General features: G+C 38.6%; 1 protein-coding gene across 3 annotated transcripts in view; it reads right to left on the bottom strand.

Moving 5' to 3' along the window:
• Window positions 1-20,930, bottom strand: part of HMCN1 (hemicentin 1) — a 538,357-nt gene that overhangs the window by 384,519 nt on the left and 132,908 nt on the right. For all 3 annotated transcript variants that reach the window (XM_070384783.1, XM_070384782.1, XM_070384785.1), the window contains exons 3-4: window positions 8,623-8,781; window positions 6,900-7,022 (exon numbers count right to left, since the gene is read on the bottom strand). In XM_070384783.1, coding sequence (XP_070240884.1) covers window positions 6,900-7,022; window positions 8,623-8,781 — 282 coding nt within the window. The remainder of the gene's footprint in view (window positions 1-6,899; window positions 7,023-8,622; window positions 8,782-20,930) is intronic.

The following is a 20,930-nucleotide window of genomic DNA, read 5'->3' on the forward strand; positions in this document are numbered from 1 at the left end:
ATGGGGTCACAAAGAGTTAGACACGACTGAGCGACTGAACAAGAACAACTATTGAAATTTCCCTATTTGATTAGTCTCATGTGGCTCTCTCCTATCTATCAATGAAGAAACTTCAAAGATCTTGCTTTCCCAGTGTTCAGTGCACTGACTAGCATCAGGTAGCTCAATCATGTGCTGAACAAATGAATCAGGATGGAATCTCTGATGTGTCACTTTACTGTTAAAACTGCATCGTCTGATAAAAACAAAAGAGGAAATCAGAAGCAGGATTCACCATGGTTATGGGTGCAGTTACATGATAAAGAATGTACATGTCCCCTACATTCGGACATGTACAGCCAGCAGTAGTTTAACCCTGAGCAAGATGGTCTGCCTCCCTAGGCCTCTTCCCCTCATCTGTGAAATAGAGGTGATGTTCACGGTGTCTTTTTTTTTAACTTATTTTTTTATTGAAGGATAATTGCTTTACAGAATTCTGCTGTTTTCTATCAAACCTCAACCTGAGTCAGCCATAGATATACATATATCCCCTCCCTTTTGAACCTCCCTCCCATCTCCTGCCCCATCCCACCCCTCTAGGTTGATACAGAGGCTCTGTTTCATGGTGTCTTTCTTATAGGCAGTAGTAAGGATTAAGTGAAATGAAACGAAGTAAAATAAAATTCATCTCTTGCTTAGAGGCCATAGCAAGCACCCAATCATTCTGATCTGGTGTCATTTTCTTAATCACACAGCATATTTTCTTACGCTTGGACCACAGAAAGGAGTTACAGGAGTCTTTCATGTCTGATAGAAAATCAAGAGGAATATGTCTATGCCAAACAGAGCAGCACAGGGCACCACTCCAGAAGAAAGCCCTGGGTATTAAAAAGCAATGTTGGAATTAAAACATCCCTACACTGACAATCTGAAAGTTATAACAGTCATTAAGATATACTCTCATGGGACTTCTAAATATCATCATTGACCTCGTTCAAAAATGTAAATTTCTTGACAATTATTTCTTTATTTAATAAAATTTCTTTCTGCTATAACATAGTCAGCTAGCCAGCATTACTTAGGAGGGGGGAATAAAAGCAATCTACAAGTGTGGGATGTAGAGGGAGAGGTTTTGGGGCGGGGACTGGAAACGGAGACATTTGAAGATATCAGCTGGAAGCAGTAGACAGAAAGGATTGGGAAACAGAACAAGTGAATCACCCACTGGATGATGGATCTTTTGTGTTAGGTTCTTGGACACAAGAATATAACATCTGTGGGTAACTTTGAGATTTCAAACTTGAACTTAAACCTAGGAAGCATTAATTGGATCACTGACAATCACCCAGTTTATAAAGAAATGAAAAACTTAGACTGTTCAGGTCCTTTTCCGTCTTCAAAGGTGAATTAAGTGCATCTCTGAGATGTGTCTTAACTTGTATTGCCAAAGAGTAATACCACACAATGACTTATATATCCCTGATGCTCAGCCAAATACTTGCTTTTCTTTGGTTTCTCTTTTATGTTAAATAAAGATGAAAGATACCTAGATCTTCTCCAAAAAAAATGAACAGGAAGAAAGAAAAAAAAATTCAAGTAATCTCGAGAGAGTTGACACAAAATATAACCTGCTCGTTTAGGAAACTGATGAACTGGGTTAGGAGGATAAAGCACAATAATCAACAGATTCCTTTGGAAACAAAAGATGAAAAAAATCACTCTATTAAAATGAAAGGACTCAGTATGTGTATGACTTCACCACAGTTCTTATACCTATCAAATGTGCAGACATCATTATAGCATCTAGGTTCCTTAGAGTTTATAATATTTACATAATAGGAGAATCTGGAACAATTGAAAAGAGAAACGGCTAAATTACATGCTAAAAATTTTGCAAATCCAATTTTAACACTGTCATTCTGCTTTTTGTTTTAAAAAAATCATTTACTTTGGTGGTTTTAAGGAATATATTGGTTTATGGGGCTCCAGAAACCCCTTCAGAATATCTCTTTTACACACATCAAAAAAAGAACCATCTCTCCAGCCTCTTCCCAGACTGTCCCACTCAAATTTATTTCCCAGCAAAACGAACCATCTGGTTTCTAACAAACACAGTGGCACAATTTCCCTACTTTGAAAGCAAAATAACAACACTATAAGGATTAAAACAATACTACTTAACATTTATTGGGCACTTACCCTATATTGGAACTTGGGAGGAACATTTCATATGCATTATCTCATTTAATATAACAACTTCCTAAAATGTATAATTCTACTATCTCCATTTTATATTTACATATCCCCATTTTCTTTTACAAAGAAACTGGGACTTACAGAGACCATATCACCAAAAAATACAGAATTCTTATCAGTTAGGAAGACTTCCCTGCTAGCTCAGTTGGTAAAGAATCTGCCTGCAATGGAGGAGACTCCAGTTCAATTCCTGGGTCAGGAAGATCCGCAGGAGAAGGAATAGGCTACCCACTCCAGTATTCTGGCCTGGAGAGTTCCATGGACATGGAGTCACAAAGAGTTGGACACGACTGAATGACTTTCACTTTCACTTTTCACTTTTATAAGTTAGGATGCATTTATTTGTAAGGTACCGTAATGTTCAACTCTAATTGGCTTAAACAAAAAGATTACTGCCCTAATTCTTGAGCTTAGAGGTAGGATGGTCTGAATGTTGACTTAATCCAAAGGCTCTGGACTTCCTTAGCTCTTTAATCCCCCTCATATTTATTTCAAGCTCAGACTTGTATGAAGATGTCTGCACCAGACTTGGGATTTACATCCATGCAGGACAATATACAGAAAATATCTTTTCCAAGACATCCTTAGCTAAGTCTCTTTGAGATTTAATGACCTTTCATGAACCAACTGAAAGGGGGATTAGAATTGCTATGGTTGACATAAACATTAAAGTCCATCCCGGTTGGCATTAAACTCCAGCTTATAAAAATGGGCAGTTTTAGTAATGCTTTTATCTAGTCCTCTTCTGCCTAGCTGAACTTAAAGATCAGGGTATCAACTGATAATCTAGGAGAAAAAGACTATTAACATAGCAGTGGGTTAACTTTCTGTGATATATCTACATCTATACAATTTTCTGTAATTTATACCAAAATTTTTAAACTGTTATTCCTATAAATTAGTTGGTAATTTGGACCATAAAGAAGGCTGAGTGCAGAAGTATTGATGCTTTTGAACTGTGGTGCTGGAGAAGACACTTGAGAGTCCTTTGGACTGCAAGATCAAACCGTCAATCCTAAAGGAAATCAACCCTGAATATTTATTGGAAGGACTGATGCTGAAGCTAAAGCTCCAATACTTTGGCCACCTGATGTGAAGAACTGACTCACTGGTAAGGACCCTGATGCTGGGAAAGATTGAAAGCACAAGGGGAAGAGGGCAACAGAGGATGAGATGGTTGGATGGTATCATCGACTCAAAGGACATGAGTTGGAGCAAGCTCCAGGAGATAGTGAAGGACAGGGAAGACTGGTATGCTGCAGTCCATGGGGTCACAAAGAGTTGGACATGACTGAGTGACTGAAAAACAGAATTCTTTCTTAGGACTACGCATCGCCCCATTTGTTTAATAAGAAAGTCTGTACCTCTGTAGGGCTTATAATCTTCATTTAAGACAATAGTATTTTCAATTTTTCATAAGTCAATTTTCTCTGAGTGTATGAATATAAATTGTCACACTAATGGGACAGACAAGGTTATAGTCTAGCTCTGGGACCCAATCCTAATATTGTCCTATGTTTGTCATCATTTAATCACTAAATCATGTCTGACTCTTTATGACCCCATGTATTGTAGCTCGCCAGCCTCCTCTGTCCATGGGATTTCCCAAGAAGATACTGGAGTGGGTTGCCATTTCCTTCCAAAGGATCTTCCGGACCCAGGGGTCGAACCTGTGTCTCCTATACTGGCAGGTGGATATTCTACCACTAAGCCACAAGGGAAACCCAACAATAAAGTTCTAAGGTTCTCCCTAGAAGTTTCAGTTCAGTCGCTCAGTCCTATCCAACTCTTTGCGATCCCATGGACTGCAGACCGCCAGGCCTCCCTGTCCATCACCAACTCTTGGAGTTTACTCAAACTAATGTCCATTGAGTTGGTGATGCCATTCAACCATCTCATCCTCTGTCATCCCCTTCTCTTGCCTTCAAACTTTCCTAGCATCAGGGTCTTTTCAAATGAGTCAGTTCTTTGCATCAGATGGCCAAAGTATTGGAGTTTCAGCTTTAACATCAGTCCTTCCAATGAATATTTAGGACTGATTTCCTTGAGGATGGACTGATTGGATCTCCTTGCAGTCCAAGGGACTCACAAGAGTCTTCTCCAACACCACATTTCAAAAGCATCAATTCTTCAGCGCTCAGCTTTCTTTATACTCCAACTCTCACATCCATACACGACTACTGGAAAAATCATAGCGTTGACTAGACAGACCTTTGTTGACAAAGGTCTAGAAGTTCATCCAATTTGTTTTGAGAATCTCCAAGTTATGCGTGCAGGTTCAGTCAGCTGCTCTTTCAAATGAACTAGGTGCCTACTGACCGTGGCCATGACTCTTCTCACCTCTTCTCTTCTATAGTACCTTCTGCTGGGAACCACCCTGTCCTCTGGGCATGGTATACTTTGTTGCCATCAATGCCCCATCTGTCTGCACTGAATGCCACTACCACTCCCCCAAAAGCCTCATAACCCCCTAAGTGGGTGATATAAGAGAGAGTGATGCTCTTCTCCACTATGCCCTACTTCATGCTAATGATATTGACTGTACCCGAGTCGTACATAATCCTACGTTAAAAACAACTCCAAATGTTGCCATTCCCATCATTAGGGTCAAGCACAAAGTCAAAGGACAAGAAACCTAGTTCCAGAGAGAGACACCTTGCACTCTTCTCCAACTTCAGGCTCCCAAACTCTCATGCAGATGTTTATTCAAGTAACTGTTAAGGTCTCCCCCTGTAGTTGTCAGATCTGCCCAGGCATTTCTGAATTGCTACAGTGGACACTGAGGGACACTTCCCTCATAGCTTTCCTCAAAGCTCAGGGACACTTCCCTCGTAGCTCAGTCAGTAAAAAATCTGCCTGCAACCCAGGAGACCCGGGTTCAATTCCTGGGTCAGGAAGATCCCCTGGAGAAGGAAATGGCAACCCACTCCAGTATTCTTGCCTGGACAATCCCATGACAGAGGAGCCTAGCAGGCTACAGTGCACGGGGTCACAGAGTCAGACATGACTTAGTGAGTCAACCACCACAATGGACACAATTCGGACTCAAGTCATGGTTTCCTCCAAAGGCTGTTTCTTACAAGAAAATTTGTTTACACTAAAGCAATATTCCATGTTTGTATATCATATATTAATAAAAAATATTTTAACTAAATTATTTACTCTAGAAATTTGCAATGTGCCCTTAGTTCCTGCATGATCTAATAGGAACTCTTTAGTTGTAAGAGAACATAGTGAACCATTTCTTTCAAGACAAGGAAGTTTGTCATGAAATGAACAGAACTTGTTTATTGACTATATTCCCTGTGCTGTCCATTAGATCCTTAAAACTTATTTATTTTATGCTTATTAGTTTGTACCTTTTAAGTCCCTTCACCTATTTTGCCCTCTCCCCACCCATTCCCCTCCGGTGATCACAAATTTGTTCTCTGTGGGTCCGTTTCTGTTTTGTTACATCTGTCCGTTTATATTATTTTTTTTAGATCCCACATATAAAGTGAAAATATATGGTATTTGTCTTTCTCTGTCTTATTTGACTAAGCATAATATGCTCCAGATACTTTATATATATCTGGAACATGTCTATATATGGATATAGAGCATATCTATACAGCATATAGAGCATATCTATAGCCAAATTTTTATAAATATATAAATGTATATATAATATATATATTATATATATGTAAAATCCTGTGTTACAAAAAAAAAAACCCATCTTTTTAGCTCATATCAGAAACTTCAGTGTTTACCACATATTAGATCACAAAAAAAGAGGAAAATAACACACACACATCCACATGTATGTATATATATGAGTATGTGTGTATATATCTGTGGATATATATTTATGTATGTGTGTTTATAGAAACACACACAATACAATTAATCATGCTGTTATTCTTCAATAGTTGAAAACTGTTCATTAAGGAAAATTTTAATACTAATTGCAGTAATGACAAACAAAAAATAAAATTTGATAGATACCCTGACCACAACAAATCAAACATGAATTATGCAAATGTAATATCTTATCTTTTTTTGGCATGTTCCTAGAAACTTACCTGGGAGCCAAATAAGTAAACAAAATTTTATCATCACAGGTAGGGTCAAGGCGAAGTAACAGAAAGAGAGAATCACGACAATTAAACATACCTCAAACACATTTTTAGAAACCACAAAGATTTTTTAATATATACGTTATAGACTATCATAAAAATTTTTAGGTAAGTATATAGTTATTGGGCAATAGTTTTTATTTTTTATTTTGCAGATCAAACTTCATTAGAATTTGGCTCAATAACTAACTTCTTATATTCTAGTTTAGTGAACAAATGTAAAATGAATCAAGGAAGAGTCAAATCAAGCCTCATTTTACCAGTTAGCCAAAAGCTTTACATCAGAAATACAAACAAATGAATTTTAAATAAATGTATACTCAAATCTAAATAATTTATCAGCATAGCATAACACTGTCTAGAAATTAATACAAGATAAACCTATGCTTCTGCACATCAGTTTAATGCCTTTATTAACATGTAGCCCAGGGGGAAAAGCCTTTTTGTTTGAATTGTTCTTGAAATCCAAACTGACACAATTAGGTTTGCCCAACTGATATTGATAAGGTAGTGAATAATAAAGTAGACCCACTTTATTAAACTGACCTCATTAACTTGTTTTTTGTCCAGATGGAACACTTGACCAGAACTTGTAGAGGCAATTTCTTCATAGACTCTGTATCCAATATGGCTTCTGTCATCACAATCTCCAGTAAGCACAAATACCACCTACAGTTTTCGAAAAAAAGAAGATAATTTAAAGGATTTGGGGAAATCACCATATGGTTATTGAGCACTTACTGTATATTAACATACTGCCAGGCAAGTGGGAGATATGTGTGTGTGTGTGTGTGTGTGTATATATATATGTGTGTGTGTGTGTGTGTGTGTGTGTGTGTGTGTATCTTCCTGATTCACGCAATTTACAGGTGATCTTGAAGTTAACTTTACAAAAGAGGTAAAGTTTACTTTGTTATCTATGAATCAAAACTTGGAAATCTGACTTGTTTTGGCCATAGTTCAGTTCAGTTCAATCAGTTCAATCAGTCGTGTCTGATTCTTTGCAACCCCATGAATCGCAGCATGCCAGGCCTCCCTGTCGATCACCAACTCCTGGAGTTCACCAAAACTCATGTGCATCGAGTCGGTGATGCCATCCAGCCATTTCATCCTCTGTCGTCCCCTTCTCCTCCTGCCCCCAATCCCTCCCAGCATCAGGGTCTTTTCCAATGAGTCAACTCTTCACATAAGGTGGGCAATGTATTGGAGTTTCAGCCTCAGCATCAGTACTTCCCAATGAACACCCAGGACTGGTCTCCTTTAGGATGGACTGGTTGGATCTCCTGGCAGTTTTGGCCATGAGAACAAGGCAAAATGCACATTCTACTGGTTCCAAACTGACACTCAAGCTGCTGCTGTTGCTAAGTCACTTCAGTTGTGTCCGACTCTGTGCGACCCCATAGATGGAAGCCCATCAGGCTCCCCCGTCCCTGGGATTCTCCGGGCAAGAATACTGGAGTGGGTTGCCATTTACTCCTCCAATTCATGAAAATGAAAAGTGAAAGTGAAGTCACTCAGTTGTGTCCAACTCGTAGCGACCCCATGGACTGCAGCCCACCAGGCTCCTCCATCCATGGGATTTTCTAGGCAAGAGTACCGGAGTGGGGTGCCATTGCCTTGTGTATTTCCACTTGATCTCTTAGTGTTTCTGCCTTGGTCATGACAAGATTATACCTAAACTAGATTACTGGTCTCAGAAAGAGGTGGAGAAACTTGCAAGGAAGAGCCAAGTCACCCAGAGCTCAGCTGAGATAAGCCAAAACCAAACTCTGCCTAGATACACAAGTGAGCAAGCAGAGCCTAGGGCAACTGAGCCCGACAAACACGTGAGAAATACATGACTATTGTTTAAGTCACTGAGAGTTAGAACAGCTTGTTACTCAGCAATAGCTAACTGATACAATGAGTAATTGACTCAGACAAGATTTCACATACGAGGTGACATTGGAAATACAGGCTTTTCTGTTAGGGCTGTGCTTCTGTCAGTTATATGGATAAGATGATAACAAATATCTTAATTAAACCCTAATCATTTCTTTTCCATATTGTGAAACAATGCATTTACATGCTATGTACAAATATCACATATCTATTTACATTAAATCACATATACATACATATTGGAGCCCTTATATATGGATCCATAATTGTAGCTGTTGACATTTGCCACACATGGGATAGTGAGAGGTGAGGCAATCTCTTACATGCTGTATTTCTTACAGCTGCATTCAGATGGAAAACTGGGGGCTGGGGGTTGACTCCTACTCACCTGTGACTGTTTCTGCTGGATAAGCTGCAGCACCTCATGAGTGAGTCGATAATCCTTGGATCGCGCATCAGTGAAAACATAGATGAAAGACCCAGGAAGGGAAATTTCCAAGGCAATTTTTATAGCTCCAATACTCATTTCTGGACAGTCACCACCACCCTGTTGAGAAACAGTGAGAAAAATCCTATTATTTCACTAGCAGAAAAGAGACAGTTACGACAAATTGCCTTAGAAGCTCAAGAACCAAGAAAGTTCTCTTCATTTCTATTTTCTGTCCGTTTGCCACTGGATTAACCACTTTGGTTACAAGGAAATGGAAAAGATATAAAGTGACATGGAGACAAAACAAAAAAACAACAACAACAACTGTAATTACGGATAAATAAAAAATTCACCCCAGATACACAAAATAGAAATTGTTATATACTTTGTAATTAAATATTGATCAACTCCCATTCTCATACATGACTATTTTATACATCTCCTCTTCTCTTATTCTGACTCTTATTTGATGACCTTCCCTCTACTGTACTGGGAAGATAGATGCAATCAATAGAGAACTTTCATAAACTTTTAACCTACAGTAATAGTAGCCACATGCCCTGCCTTCATGGTGAAGGAATCATTTCACTCACAGCTAAGGCTAACTTCTCACCTGTGCCTAATCAAGGACATAGTTCCTGTGACCATCCCTTCTCTCCATTCCATTGTCAAAATTTTTCTTTTTACTGGATCATTTTCACCAGCAAACAAATAGACTGGTTTATCTCCTACACCCCAAGTTTCTGCTCTGATGTGACCAATCAGAGAAAACCTCCATGACCACCTTATGTAAAGTACAGCCCCTTTGTAACTCTCTTCACTCTGCTTCATTTTTACTACTAACATATAATTTCTGTGTTTTATTTGCTATTGTATTAGGCTCAAAATAGGCTTCTCAGATGGTGCTGGCAGTAAAGAATCCACCTGTCAATACTGGAGATGCAGAAGATGCAGGTTCAAACTCAGGGTGGGTAAGATCCCATGAGGAGGGCATGGCAACCTATTCCAGTATTCTTGCCTGGAAAATTCCATAGACAGAGACTGATGGGCTATTGTCCATGGGGTTGCAAATAGTCAGACTCAACTGAGCACACACTACTACTAGGCTCAATATATCATCCTAAACAAAAACAGCCCTCGCCCTAAGAGGAATTCCTGCCACATATATTTCCTTCAAGCACAGATGAATTTAAAGATAGAACTCAGCATGCTGTGTGTACAGTGTTAGACATTATAATTTAAACTTAGGACTATATCCTACTTATATTATCATGTCGTCAATGTTTTTTTCAAAATCACAGCTTTTAATGATTGTGAAATATTCTGTCTACATCCCATAATTTAGTCAGGCATTTCTCTACTGTTGAATATTAATGTTCTTTCAAATCTTCCTCTATTTTAAAGATATAAATACAAATCTATCATAGTATATCTATAATAATATATATTATATATTATAGTAATTTTTTTTTCCTCATGTGTCCTTAGCAGATATCAATAACTATAGAGCCAAGGAATGAACTTTTAACCAGTATGTTTTGAGCAATGAGTAAGTGCTTAAACACCCTGCTAGGATTCAGGCACACAGATGAAGAAGCCAAAGCATCTTGTACTTAAGTAGCTCATGCCTACAAAAGGCAGTCAAATAAACAGCAGGGCAGCTTGGGAACATTTTGGGGTGGGAGGGCTTGTGATTCCACAGTCCACCAGAACCCAGTAAGAGTGAGCTCTTTCTCAAAATGAAAAGAATTACTTGATAAGGTTTTATTCTAAACTCTGGAAATTCTACTTGATTCTCCTACTGTGGCTTTCCCTAGAGTCCAAACAGTCTTTAATTTTGATACAGATACACTGAGCACCAGAGGTCTCAACAGGGTCATACAAAACCAAACATTAGAACTGTTTACCCTTTAGTCTGGACCACCTGAGCAATCTTTTCTCGCACTGGATCCTACTCAATGCTTTTGGCTTTTAAACATCATCAATGGAATGAGTTGGAACCAAGCACCAACTGTTACAAATTACTTCTGAAACTGAGACACACTTTACAATGTCACACATCAAAAATCACGTCATTAAATAGTAGGGGGCTGGACGCTGTAGTGACTTTCGAGAAGATAACAGCTATCGACTCCCAGAAATTTTATTGAGTCAGCAGGTCCTTCTATTTTTGTGGTAAATGTTTCCTATCCTCTGTTACTGATAATGCATTTTCACAGCATCTAGTTTAACAAGTGATACTGTTCTCAAAAACTTGTATACATGTATCTTCAGACTGTACCTACCTCCCAAATTTCAATTTTCTATTTACAATTGCTTTTAGATATCTACTTCTAGATGTTTTACAGGTATCTACAATTCAGGGCATCTACTATAGAACTCTTTATATTTTCTTCAACCGTTATCATCCCTATTTTGGGTACTGCCTGCCTAGAGGTTTAGTTCAAATCCTGAGTCACCTCTGACCCCTCCCCCGCCTTCCTTCACCTAATCAGTGCCCAAACCATTTTCCTTCTACATCCATTATGAATTTGTCCCCTCCCTTCCCCTTTACTTCCTACAATTCACTCTTCTTATCATTAATTGTATTACAAGTATAGCCTCCTATCTAATCTTCTGCTCTTCCGACCACCAAATTTTATATTTCCTGAAGTAAAGAGCTGCCTAGATCACATTCCTACTAAAATCTTTTATTAACTACTGTGTTGGATCAAATTCTCTCTCTAGCTTTCTATCTCCTGATGCTCCCTCTTCAAAAACTGCTTCCTTGGTAACTAGACTTAACCATGATAATCATCGTGAAATGTAGAGAAATATTAAATCACTATATTTTGTAACAGGAATTGTGTTGTAGATCAATTACATTTCAGAAACAAATGAACTCATAGAAAAAGAAGTCAGATTGTGGTTACTAGAGGCAGGGGGAGGGGGAACATAATGAAGGTAGTCAAAAGGTACCACCTTGCAGTTATAACTAAAATAAGTACTAGGAATGTAAGGTACAACATGGTAAATATAATCAACAGTGCTGTATGTTACATACGAAGGTTGTCGAGAGTAAACTTAGTTCTCATCACAGGGGAAAACATTTTTTTTATTTCTCTGGTTTTATATCTCTTTCTGACCTTTGCACAAAGAAATATAAAACTAGAGATATCTCTCTGGTTTTGTATCTCTTTGCGACTCTTTGCAACCCCATGGGGGGCAGCCTGCCAGGCTCTTCTGTCCATGGAATTCTCCCGGCAAGAATACTGGAGTGAATTGCCATTCCCTTCTCCAGGGATTGAACCCAGGTCTCCTACATTGCAGGCAGATTCTTTACCACTGAGTCACCAGGGAAGCCCCTATACAGTGCTGTATGTCATAATAGTTATACCTCAATAAAAGTGGAGGAAAAAAATAGCTTCTTTTAATCTATTTTCTATTCTTTAATTATGCCCCTTGCTTCACACCTTAATTCCTTTAGTATTTTCAATTAAATTCTCTTTCTACTGTTCCATCTCAACCATCAAACATTCCTCACCAATGTGTGCATGTCTAAAATCTTCCATTTTCCAAAAGCTCTTTGATGGCAGTAATGGTATGCTAAATCCTGAGTCCTCAGATCATAGCATTTGCTGACATACAGTAATTGCTGAGTAAATATTTGTCAGATTGAACTATTCTCCAAGTTCGAGATAATATGCCTTCCTCTCTTGAAAATGTTCTCTTTTCTCCCATTCAGATGTACTTTCTCACTCACTTTTCAGATGGACTCTAATTTGTTTTCTTTTTTATGTAACACATTTTCCACGGCAGAACAATTATTGGTGGTGGTGGGGGGGGTGGGGGCGGGGGGTTATTGCATATAGCAAATGCCCTTGAATGAGCATTTGTGTACTAGGAAAGTGGGAAATAGCTACTGGGCACATTGGTAACTTTAGTATGTTGGCTAGGAATAATTTATACTTGTAGCCAACTTTGTATATCGGTAATGAATATCCTGGACTGCTCAAAAATTTATTAGATTCCTATTGTATTTTCAAGCTTCCCTGATAGCTCAGTTGGTAAAGAATCTGCCTGCAATGTAGGAGACCCCGGTTCAATTCCTGGGTCAGGAAGATCCACTGGAAAAGGGACAGGCTACCCACTTCAGTATTCTTGGGTGTCTCCTGTGGCTCCGCTGGTAAAGAATCCATCTGCAGTGCAGGAGACCTGGGTTCGATCCCTGGGTTGGGAAGATCCTCTGAAGAAGGGAACGACTACCCACCCCAGTATACCCACTCCGGTATTCTGGCCTGGAGAATTCCATGGACTGTGTAGTCCATGGGGTCGCAAAAAGTCAGACATGACTGAACAACTTTCATTGTATTTTCACAAGCTTAAGCAAAAAAAAAAAAAGGAACAAAATTTCTCAGTTGTACTTGATACTGTGCACCTGAGTGTAAATCACTATATAAATTATCCATTTCACAGCATTTGTTAAGTGGCCAAGTACACAATAATGCTGTGTGGTAAATAACTCTAGTAGAGATGAACTTTTTTTTTTTTTGCTGTCATCTAGTATCAAGGGCGGAGAAGGCAATGGCACCCCACTCCAGTACTCTTGCCTGGAAAATCCCATGGACGGAGGAGCCTGGTAGGCTGCAGTCCATGAGGTTACTAAGAGTCGGACACGACTGAAGCGACTTAGCAGCAGCAGCAGCAGTATCAAGGGCCTAGGAGAAGTCATCTGTCGGCGGGCCAAAAATCAAAATAGCTAAGTCGTCTCCAGAGACACATACTAGGAATGGCAAGAATGATGAAAATGCTGTCCAGTTACTGAGTGAAGAACAATCTCTGAGCCACCTGACTTGCATTCAAATTTATCCTAAGAGGACCTCAGGATGTTCATCCCTCAGCATCATCCAGGAGTAGACTCTAGAGACTACTAGAATCCTTGGAAGTTTGCCTATCTCACTGTACAAGCAGGTTCCTGAAAAGAAAAATAAGTTTCTTTTTTCCAAAAGAAGTTAAAATGTTACAGCTTTAGAAAAGCCTCTAATACTTGAGTCTAATTTTCTAATCATTTTAAATCATAAATAACCACTAAAATCAGCAATAAAAGGAAGACTTTGGTTCTGTGCTATCTATTATCATAACTTCCCTGGTGACTCAGACGGTAAAATGTCTGCCTACATTGCAGGAGACCCGGGTTCAATCCCTGGGTCGGGAAGATCTCCTGGAGATGGAAATGGCAACCCACTCCAGTATTCTTGCCTGGAAAATCCCATGGACGGAGGAACGTGGCAGGCTACAATCCATGGGGTCACAACCAACAGTTGGATATGACTGAGCAACTTTACTTACACTTTCTTTTCATTATCATCACCACTAACCAGCTGTATGTGACTGAGCACTGAAAATATGGTTAGTGAAACTAAGGAACTGAATGTTTCAATTAATTTAAATTTAAAAACTGAAGAAACACTAATTCTTTATCCTGATGACATGGTAAAATGATAACATTTTAAATATAATGGATTATATAGATGATTAAAATTATTTTCAAGTGTTTTATTTTTTAATTACCTATGTGGCTCACATTCTATTTTTGTTGGACAGCACTGCTTCAGAGTAATATGTCTGGTTTAGTTATGTAGGCTGCATTCTAGACTATTATTTCTAAGGTTGTTGCTTTGATCTGAAAGTCTTCAATGAACTTTGCCTTTATGAAAAAGTTACCAGAAACAAAATTCAAGCTGCTTTAATTTCCTAAGGGTTAGGAATCAAGCTAAAATCTACTCCAGAAATCTGTAAATCATTTGCTTCATTTAAAATATATGTGTTATATATACACAAAGTTTATAAATAAAATTTGTACATATTTATATAAATGTATAAAACATCTCAGAAACTTAACTCACAGGATTGCTAATAATATTTCCCAAATAATTAACTGATCTTCTGATCATTAAATTTAGCTAAAAGGCAGATTTGTCAGAACAGGACTAAAGAGAACCATTGTCAAAATGTCCAAGGTCCATGCTTATAAATAAGCCGCACAAGTCATATACTTTGGTTAATTTGTGTCAAACTCATGTACAAATTATAAAATTAGGACAATAGGATTGTGACTGAACTATAAAAACAAACTGTTTTCAGTTTCTAGTTCCAAACTTAAAAGGTAGTCCTTTAAAAGTCTTAACGTTTTCTGTTTTTACCTGCATAACAAGTAAAAATCTAAAATAATATTCTATAAAACATTTACAGTGGAGAAATTTAGAACTGATGAACCTAAACCTATGAAAAGTCTCATTAATTTAACTGACACTTCTGTTGGTAATAAGACACTCTACTTGTATTAACTCAGTGGATATCAACTCTGCACCAAGCACTGAGATAGCAGTGTCTCACACACTGTATTATTTATTCTCTACATCAATTTATGAAGTAGAGATCATTTCTAGCACATTTATTGACAGAGCACTAAATCTTAAAAACCCCTCTCCCAGAATCACACAATCAGTAACTAAAAGAACAGGGATTTGAACTCAATTTTGCCTGGCCTGAGAGTCTACACAGACTCCACTGAGGCATTTAGTTTCCTTCATCAACTTCCGTGACTGCAAGTGTCTTATCAGAACCACTGAAAAAGCAGCAGAAGAAAGATTCGTGTTCTCCTGATGCTCACAGAATATTGTGCTTTCTTCTATTACAACATTCGCTGACTTGTATTTATAATCTATCTGCTTCCTCCCACTAGATCACTGCTTCAAGGGGAGCTCAGTATTCCACTGTTGCTTGATGAATGAGTGGATAAACAAATGAGTAGTGGCTAAATGGGTGAATGAGACTGTACAAAGCAATCTTGACAGAAACCACACATACTTACTTGCTGTATTCAGTCTGAGCTTACCCAGGCCTGCTACTGCTACTGCTAAGTCACTTCAGTCGTGTCCGACTCTGTGCGACCCCATAGACGGCAGCCCACCAGGCTCTGCCATCCCTGGGAATTCAAGTAATAAAATTCCAGAGCTAATTCTCCTAAGAATGCAAGTGCCAAAAGCTGCTCTTTAACTAAGCAATACATATATGAATATGCATTGTAGTATGTAGAACTAACTCCCCTAAATCGATTGCCTTCCCCCCATTTTCTCTCTCCCCCTCCCTCCCTGCCACCCTCTACCCGCTTCCCAACATCATAAGGTCAAATTTTATATTTATATATAAAAACAAACACAGCAATGTATATGTATCACATATAAACCTGTAAACATACATGAAAATGAAAGCTGTGATGATATAAAGTTGCATAATGTGTTGAATTGTGTAATTCCCTAAATATATGTAAGAAGGGCCTGACTCTGTTAAGGTTGTGTTTTTATTTAAACTCTGACACATAACTGATTTGTATTAGTAGGTTCATTCATCATTTTGTCTTTATAATTCTACTGATGGCTACAATTGATCACGTTGCCAAAGACACAAAGAGAGAAAAAAACATCAGAAGCATGCGACCTTCCACGGGAAACTGCTCTTGAGATCAAAGGGGAAAAGAAAACTGTAACTTCAGAAATACAGTGATAATTATGTTCAGAAAATAAATTATTGTCAAAAAAGATTAAATAAAAATGAACAGAAATCCTATCAGTCAAGGGAGTAATAAAACAGATTACCATGTAGTCTTTTCTAAATACAAAACAGTGGGGAAGTAGTACTGGAATAAACTGAACCTTTAAACCCTGACAGGCATTAAAGAAAAATCAAGTCTCTGCCCAAAACCTAATGGGAAAATTACTCATCAAACAAAGGATCAGAGAAGGAAGAAGATTAATCTCAAAGCGGGCCTTTGCCTATGCCTTATTATTTCTCTTCCAGACCATTTCAATTCTATTCTCATCATCTATTTTCAATGGATTAGTGCTTGTACCAATTGTTTTCCAGTTACGCCTAACTCTAAGCAACCAAAAAAATGAAACATTTTTGGCAGGTTCATTTCTGAGTCCAAAAGACTGCCCGTTGGCATTACAACATTGACCCTTATTCTAACATGGCTACCATTTACTAAGCCTAGTTTCAGAGTGCAATTGTATTCCTTTCACATGGAACACCCGTGGTTTTGAATGTCTTATTTGCACAATTTTCCCTTTATGTATAAAATTTTGGAATGAAACTCCGTTATAAACTGTACAAAAGTTTACAACCCTCAGTTCACTTTCTAAAAATACAGTCGTGTGATTCTATAACCAAGAAAACAGTATGTACATGTGGAAACCATTAAATTACATTGAATTGAATTTAAAGTTGCTTCCAAGCAAGTATGAAATAAATCAGAATGACTGTAGAATCCTAATGCATCAGTGACATTTGGTCTTCATCACTTGTAGAAAATATGGCAGGGATGTACTAAGAGACAGAATATTTCAGAGTCCAGACTTCAAATCCCCATAATCAAAAAAAGAAGATGCCACATTCCAGGCAGTCCACCATGCTGCCTTTACTAGGCTGAAGAAGATGGAATCCAAACCAAGGCATCAAAGAACTGCTGACCTCAGTTCCAGGAACGCTGAAGCTTAACAACAACAACCGTTTCCAGGCTTTCAGGTTATCACTTATCAGTAGTAAGGGTCTAACTCTTCTGAAACTGACCTTTCCATTTATTGGAATTTATTTCATGTTGAGCCTTAAGAGGATATTCAGTTCACTTGCATTGAAACAATATTAATGCATATATATGGAATCTAAAAAAATGGTATTAATGAACCTATTTGCGGGGCAGGAATAGAGACACAGACGTAGAGAACAGGCTTGTGGACAAGAGGGGGAAGGAGAGGGTGGGATGAATCGAGAGAGTAGCACTGAAATAGCTACACCAGTATGTGTAAAACAGATAACTAGTATGAAGTTCCCTATAACACAGGGAGCGCAGCCTGGGGCTCTGTGATGACCCAGAGGGGTGGGATAGGGGAGTGGGGGGTGAGGCTCAAAAAGGAGGAAATATATGCGTACTAATGGCTGATTCGTGTTGTGGTATGGCAGAAATCAATACATTGTAAAGCACTTATCACCTCCAATTAAAAATAAATTTAAAAAAATGTTAAAAGAATGTATATGCCAGGCACTTGATTAATAAGTCAGAAAATACTGTGCCTTCATACTTTAAAATATTTCAAAAGCTGCATAATGTACATGAATTATAATAGACCACGGTCCTTCCACGTCTTCCCAGGCGGCACTAGTGGTAAAGAACCTGCCTGCCAATGCAGGAGACATAAGAGGCCTGAGTTCAATCCTTGGATTGGGAAGATCCCCTGGAGGAGAACACGGCAACCGACTCCAGAATCCCATGGACAGGGGAGCCTGGTGGGCTATAATCCATGGGGTTGCAGAGAGTCAGACATGACTGAAGTGACTCAGCGTGACACACATGGTTGTTTCGAGAGGAAAACAGCATGTAAATAACCAAGCACAACAAAAATACCACCATAGAGCTTCTCATGATCAGAAGACATATAGATGTGTTCAGGGTTAACTCTAGGCGAAAATGGAAAACTACAAAAATGATACCTTGGAATTCTCAGAATACACTTCAGTAATTCTCCTCTTCCCTGATACTTAGAGAAGTCTATCCTTTTTCAAGCATTCTGTACCTTTCTATTGGGACCTTTTTCTTTTCCCATCAGATTAAGACACTGCCCTGGTTCCTGGTTGGAACAGGACATCCCAGGCAGCTTCAGTGGTAAGGCATCCACCTGTCATTGCAGGAGATACCGGTTCCATTCCTGGGTCAAGAAGATCCACTGGAGAAGGGAAAGGCTACCCTTTCCAGTATTTTTGCCTGGAAAATCCCAAGAACTGAGGAGCCTGGCAGACTACAGTCCATGATGTGACAGAGTCAGACAAAACTGAGTGACTAAGCATCCACACACTGGTCTCCTATCAGATGGCTCTCCTGTTTGCTCAGTGAGAAGGAGCCAAGGGAGGACAAGGGCACCAGCAAAGAGGTCACTGTAGCTAATCATCTTTGCTTATCTGAGGACTAAGCTTTCACCTTGCTCACACTTCCTCAGGAAGGCTTTCTTTCTCCCTGTCTTCTCTCTGCTATGACCCTTCTCTACCTTTGGACTGCCCTGGTGGCTCAGACGGTGAGAGCTTCTGCCTACAATGTGGGAGACCCAAGTTCGATCCCTGGGTTGGGAAGATCCCCTGGAGAAGGAAATGGCAACCCACTCCAGTACTCTTGCCTTGAAAATCCCATGGATGGAGGAGCCATGGACGGATGCTACAGTCCATGGGGACACAAAGAGTCGGACACGACTGAGCCACTTCAGTTTCACTTTTCTCTACCGTTCCTCTGAATTCCTCAGGCTCTCCTTGCCCACTAAAATCTTTCTCTTCCTTTCTGTTCCAACATTCACATGTGGATTTTATGTTTCCAGCATAACTGACATTACCTTTGTTTCTGAGTAACTGAGGAAGTTGTACTGTTGTGATTCTTTTTACTTAAGGTGATAAAAATATATTTCTACTGTGTATATTAGGTCTGGACAAAAAATTATCAATAGAATATACTTTTATTAATAAAATCATTATAATGTATGAACATTGCATTTATATGGAAGTTGAGATAGACAAGTCATTATTCTTAGAACTAGTAAGTAGTCACTAAGCAAGACTGGTTAACTAAGAGCTACATCATCTCAAAGGACGAGACTAATACATATAGACAGTAGCTACCTGGGGAGTTTTTTTTCTTTAAATCAACATGAATATAGAAGAATGGAGACTTAGTTTAAAATTTATATATGGAAACCTGAGGGACTTAGCTGGTGACTGGACCAGTAATCAACAGTGGGATATGCCTGCCCAAGAAAGTCCATATCAGCCTCGAACACCAACAGAGGGTCCCAGACACTGCACACAGAAGGCCCAGGTATTGTCTGGTGAGACAGGCCAGTGCTATCAAATCTCTACCTGATGTTAGAGATGCCTGGGGTACTGATATGTGTCTGGAAGGGCTCCCAACAACTGACGGGTTAACTGAGCAAATAATACTCAAAGTCAATACCGAAACCAAGATTCCACAATTCTTGAGACTTTTTCAAGACCTAAGAAGAAAAAAGATGGCTTCTTGAGAACTGCTTCTGATCAAGTTGGATTGAGAAGATTAACTCCTTAATTTGATTAAAGAAATTAATTTTTACTTTAAAAATCTTTAATTTTCCATTTTGTTGAAAGTGAGGTTTATAGTTTTTTCTCTAGGAGTCTAGGCTTTAGATTAAACAAAATTCTCCCAAGAAAAAACATTTTTTCCTCCATCCTTACCATCACCTCAAAAGAGACAAAATCAGGTACAGTACTTATTGTGGGGAATAGAACAATCCTTTGGTTGGCTTAATAGCATGAATGGAATAAATCCAGGCATCACAGGTCAGTAGACTCTTCTTAAAAATGTTATTTTTTCACATGTATTTATTTTACTCCACAATGACTCATGCATTTACACTTAAGAATGTATCCTTACATGCACACTCCCAAAAGAACATCAAGAAATGCCCCATTGCAATCCACCCCCAACCCATGCTAAGCATCTGCATATTCTGCTTTGAAAATGCAATCCAACAGTCAGAACACCCTTCTATACTCTCTTGTCCTTTGAAGTTCATGCAAAAGATCATTAAGAAATCAGCTAGCTATTTGCTTCTGGACAGGGTACTAGGATGGAAGTCTAGAAAGAGCCAATTATTCTCACTCAGTGCCCATCTTTAGCCCACATCCTACTTCCTAGAGATATAGGATTGTTTGTCCCTCAGAAAATTTAGTCCTCTAACAGAAAACTCCAGCAACAAACTAAAGTTTTAATAGATGCTTCAATCAGCCCCAAAGAAGCCTAACTCTAACAATAAAAATGATCAAAACCAGCTATGAACACAACCGCAGTATAAACATTACCTTTCAATCTCTTAAAATGCACTCTGCTCTTGTGTCTCTCCAAGATGACTGTGAGGTTCCACTTAAATAAGCTTACCACATTAAGTAGCAAGAAAACATGCTGAGCAAAGGAAGTGATTTTCAATTTACAGTTAACTGTGTCATTTGCTGCTCAGTAACTTTAGGTGAGCCAATTACTCAAAGTGACTGATGTAGAAGAGGAATTTTATTTTCTTTAGGTAAAACTGTTTCATTGAGAATGAGGCAGTCCTGCACCTACATCTGTCTTTAATTCTCTACTTTCCTACTTTGAAGTAAAATACAAAGAGAAATGAAATAAATAAATGTTAATTTGATTAGCTTACTAAGGTTAC

The sequence above is a fragment of the Bos mutus genome, chromosome 16, assembly GCF_027580195.1.
Source record: "Bos mutus isolate GX-2022 chromosome 16, NWIPB_WYAK_1.1, whole genome shotgun sequence".
Lineage (NCBI taxonomy): Eukaryota > Metazoa > Chordata > Mammalia > Artiodactyla > Bovidae > Bos > Bos mutus.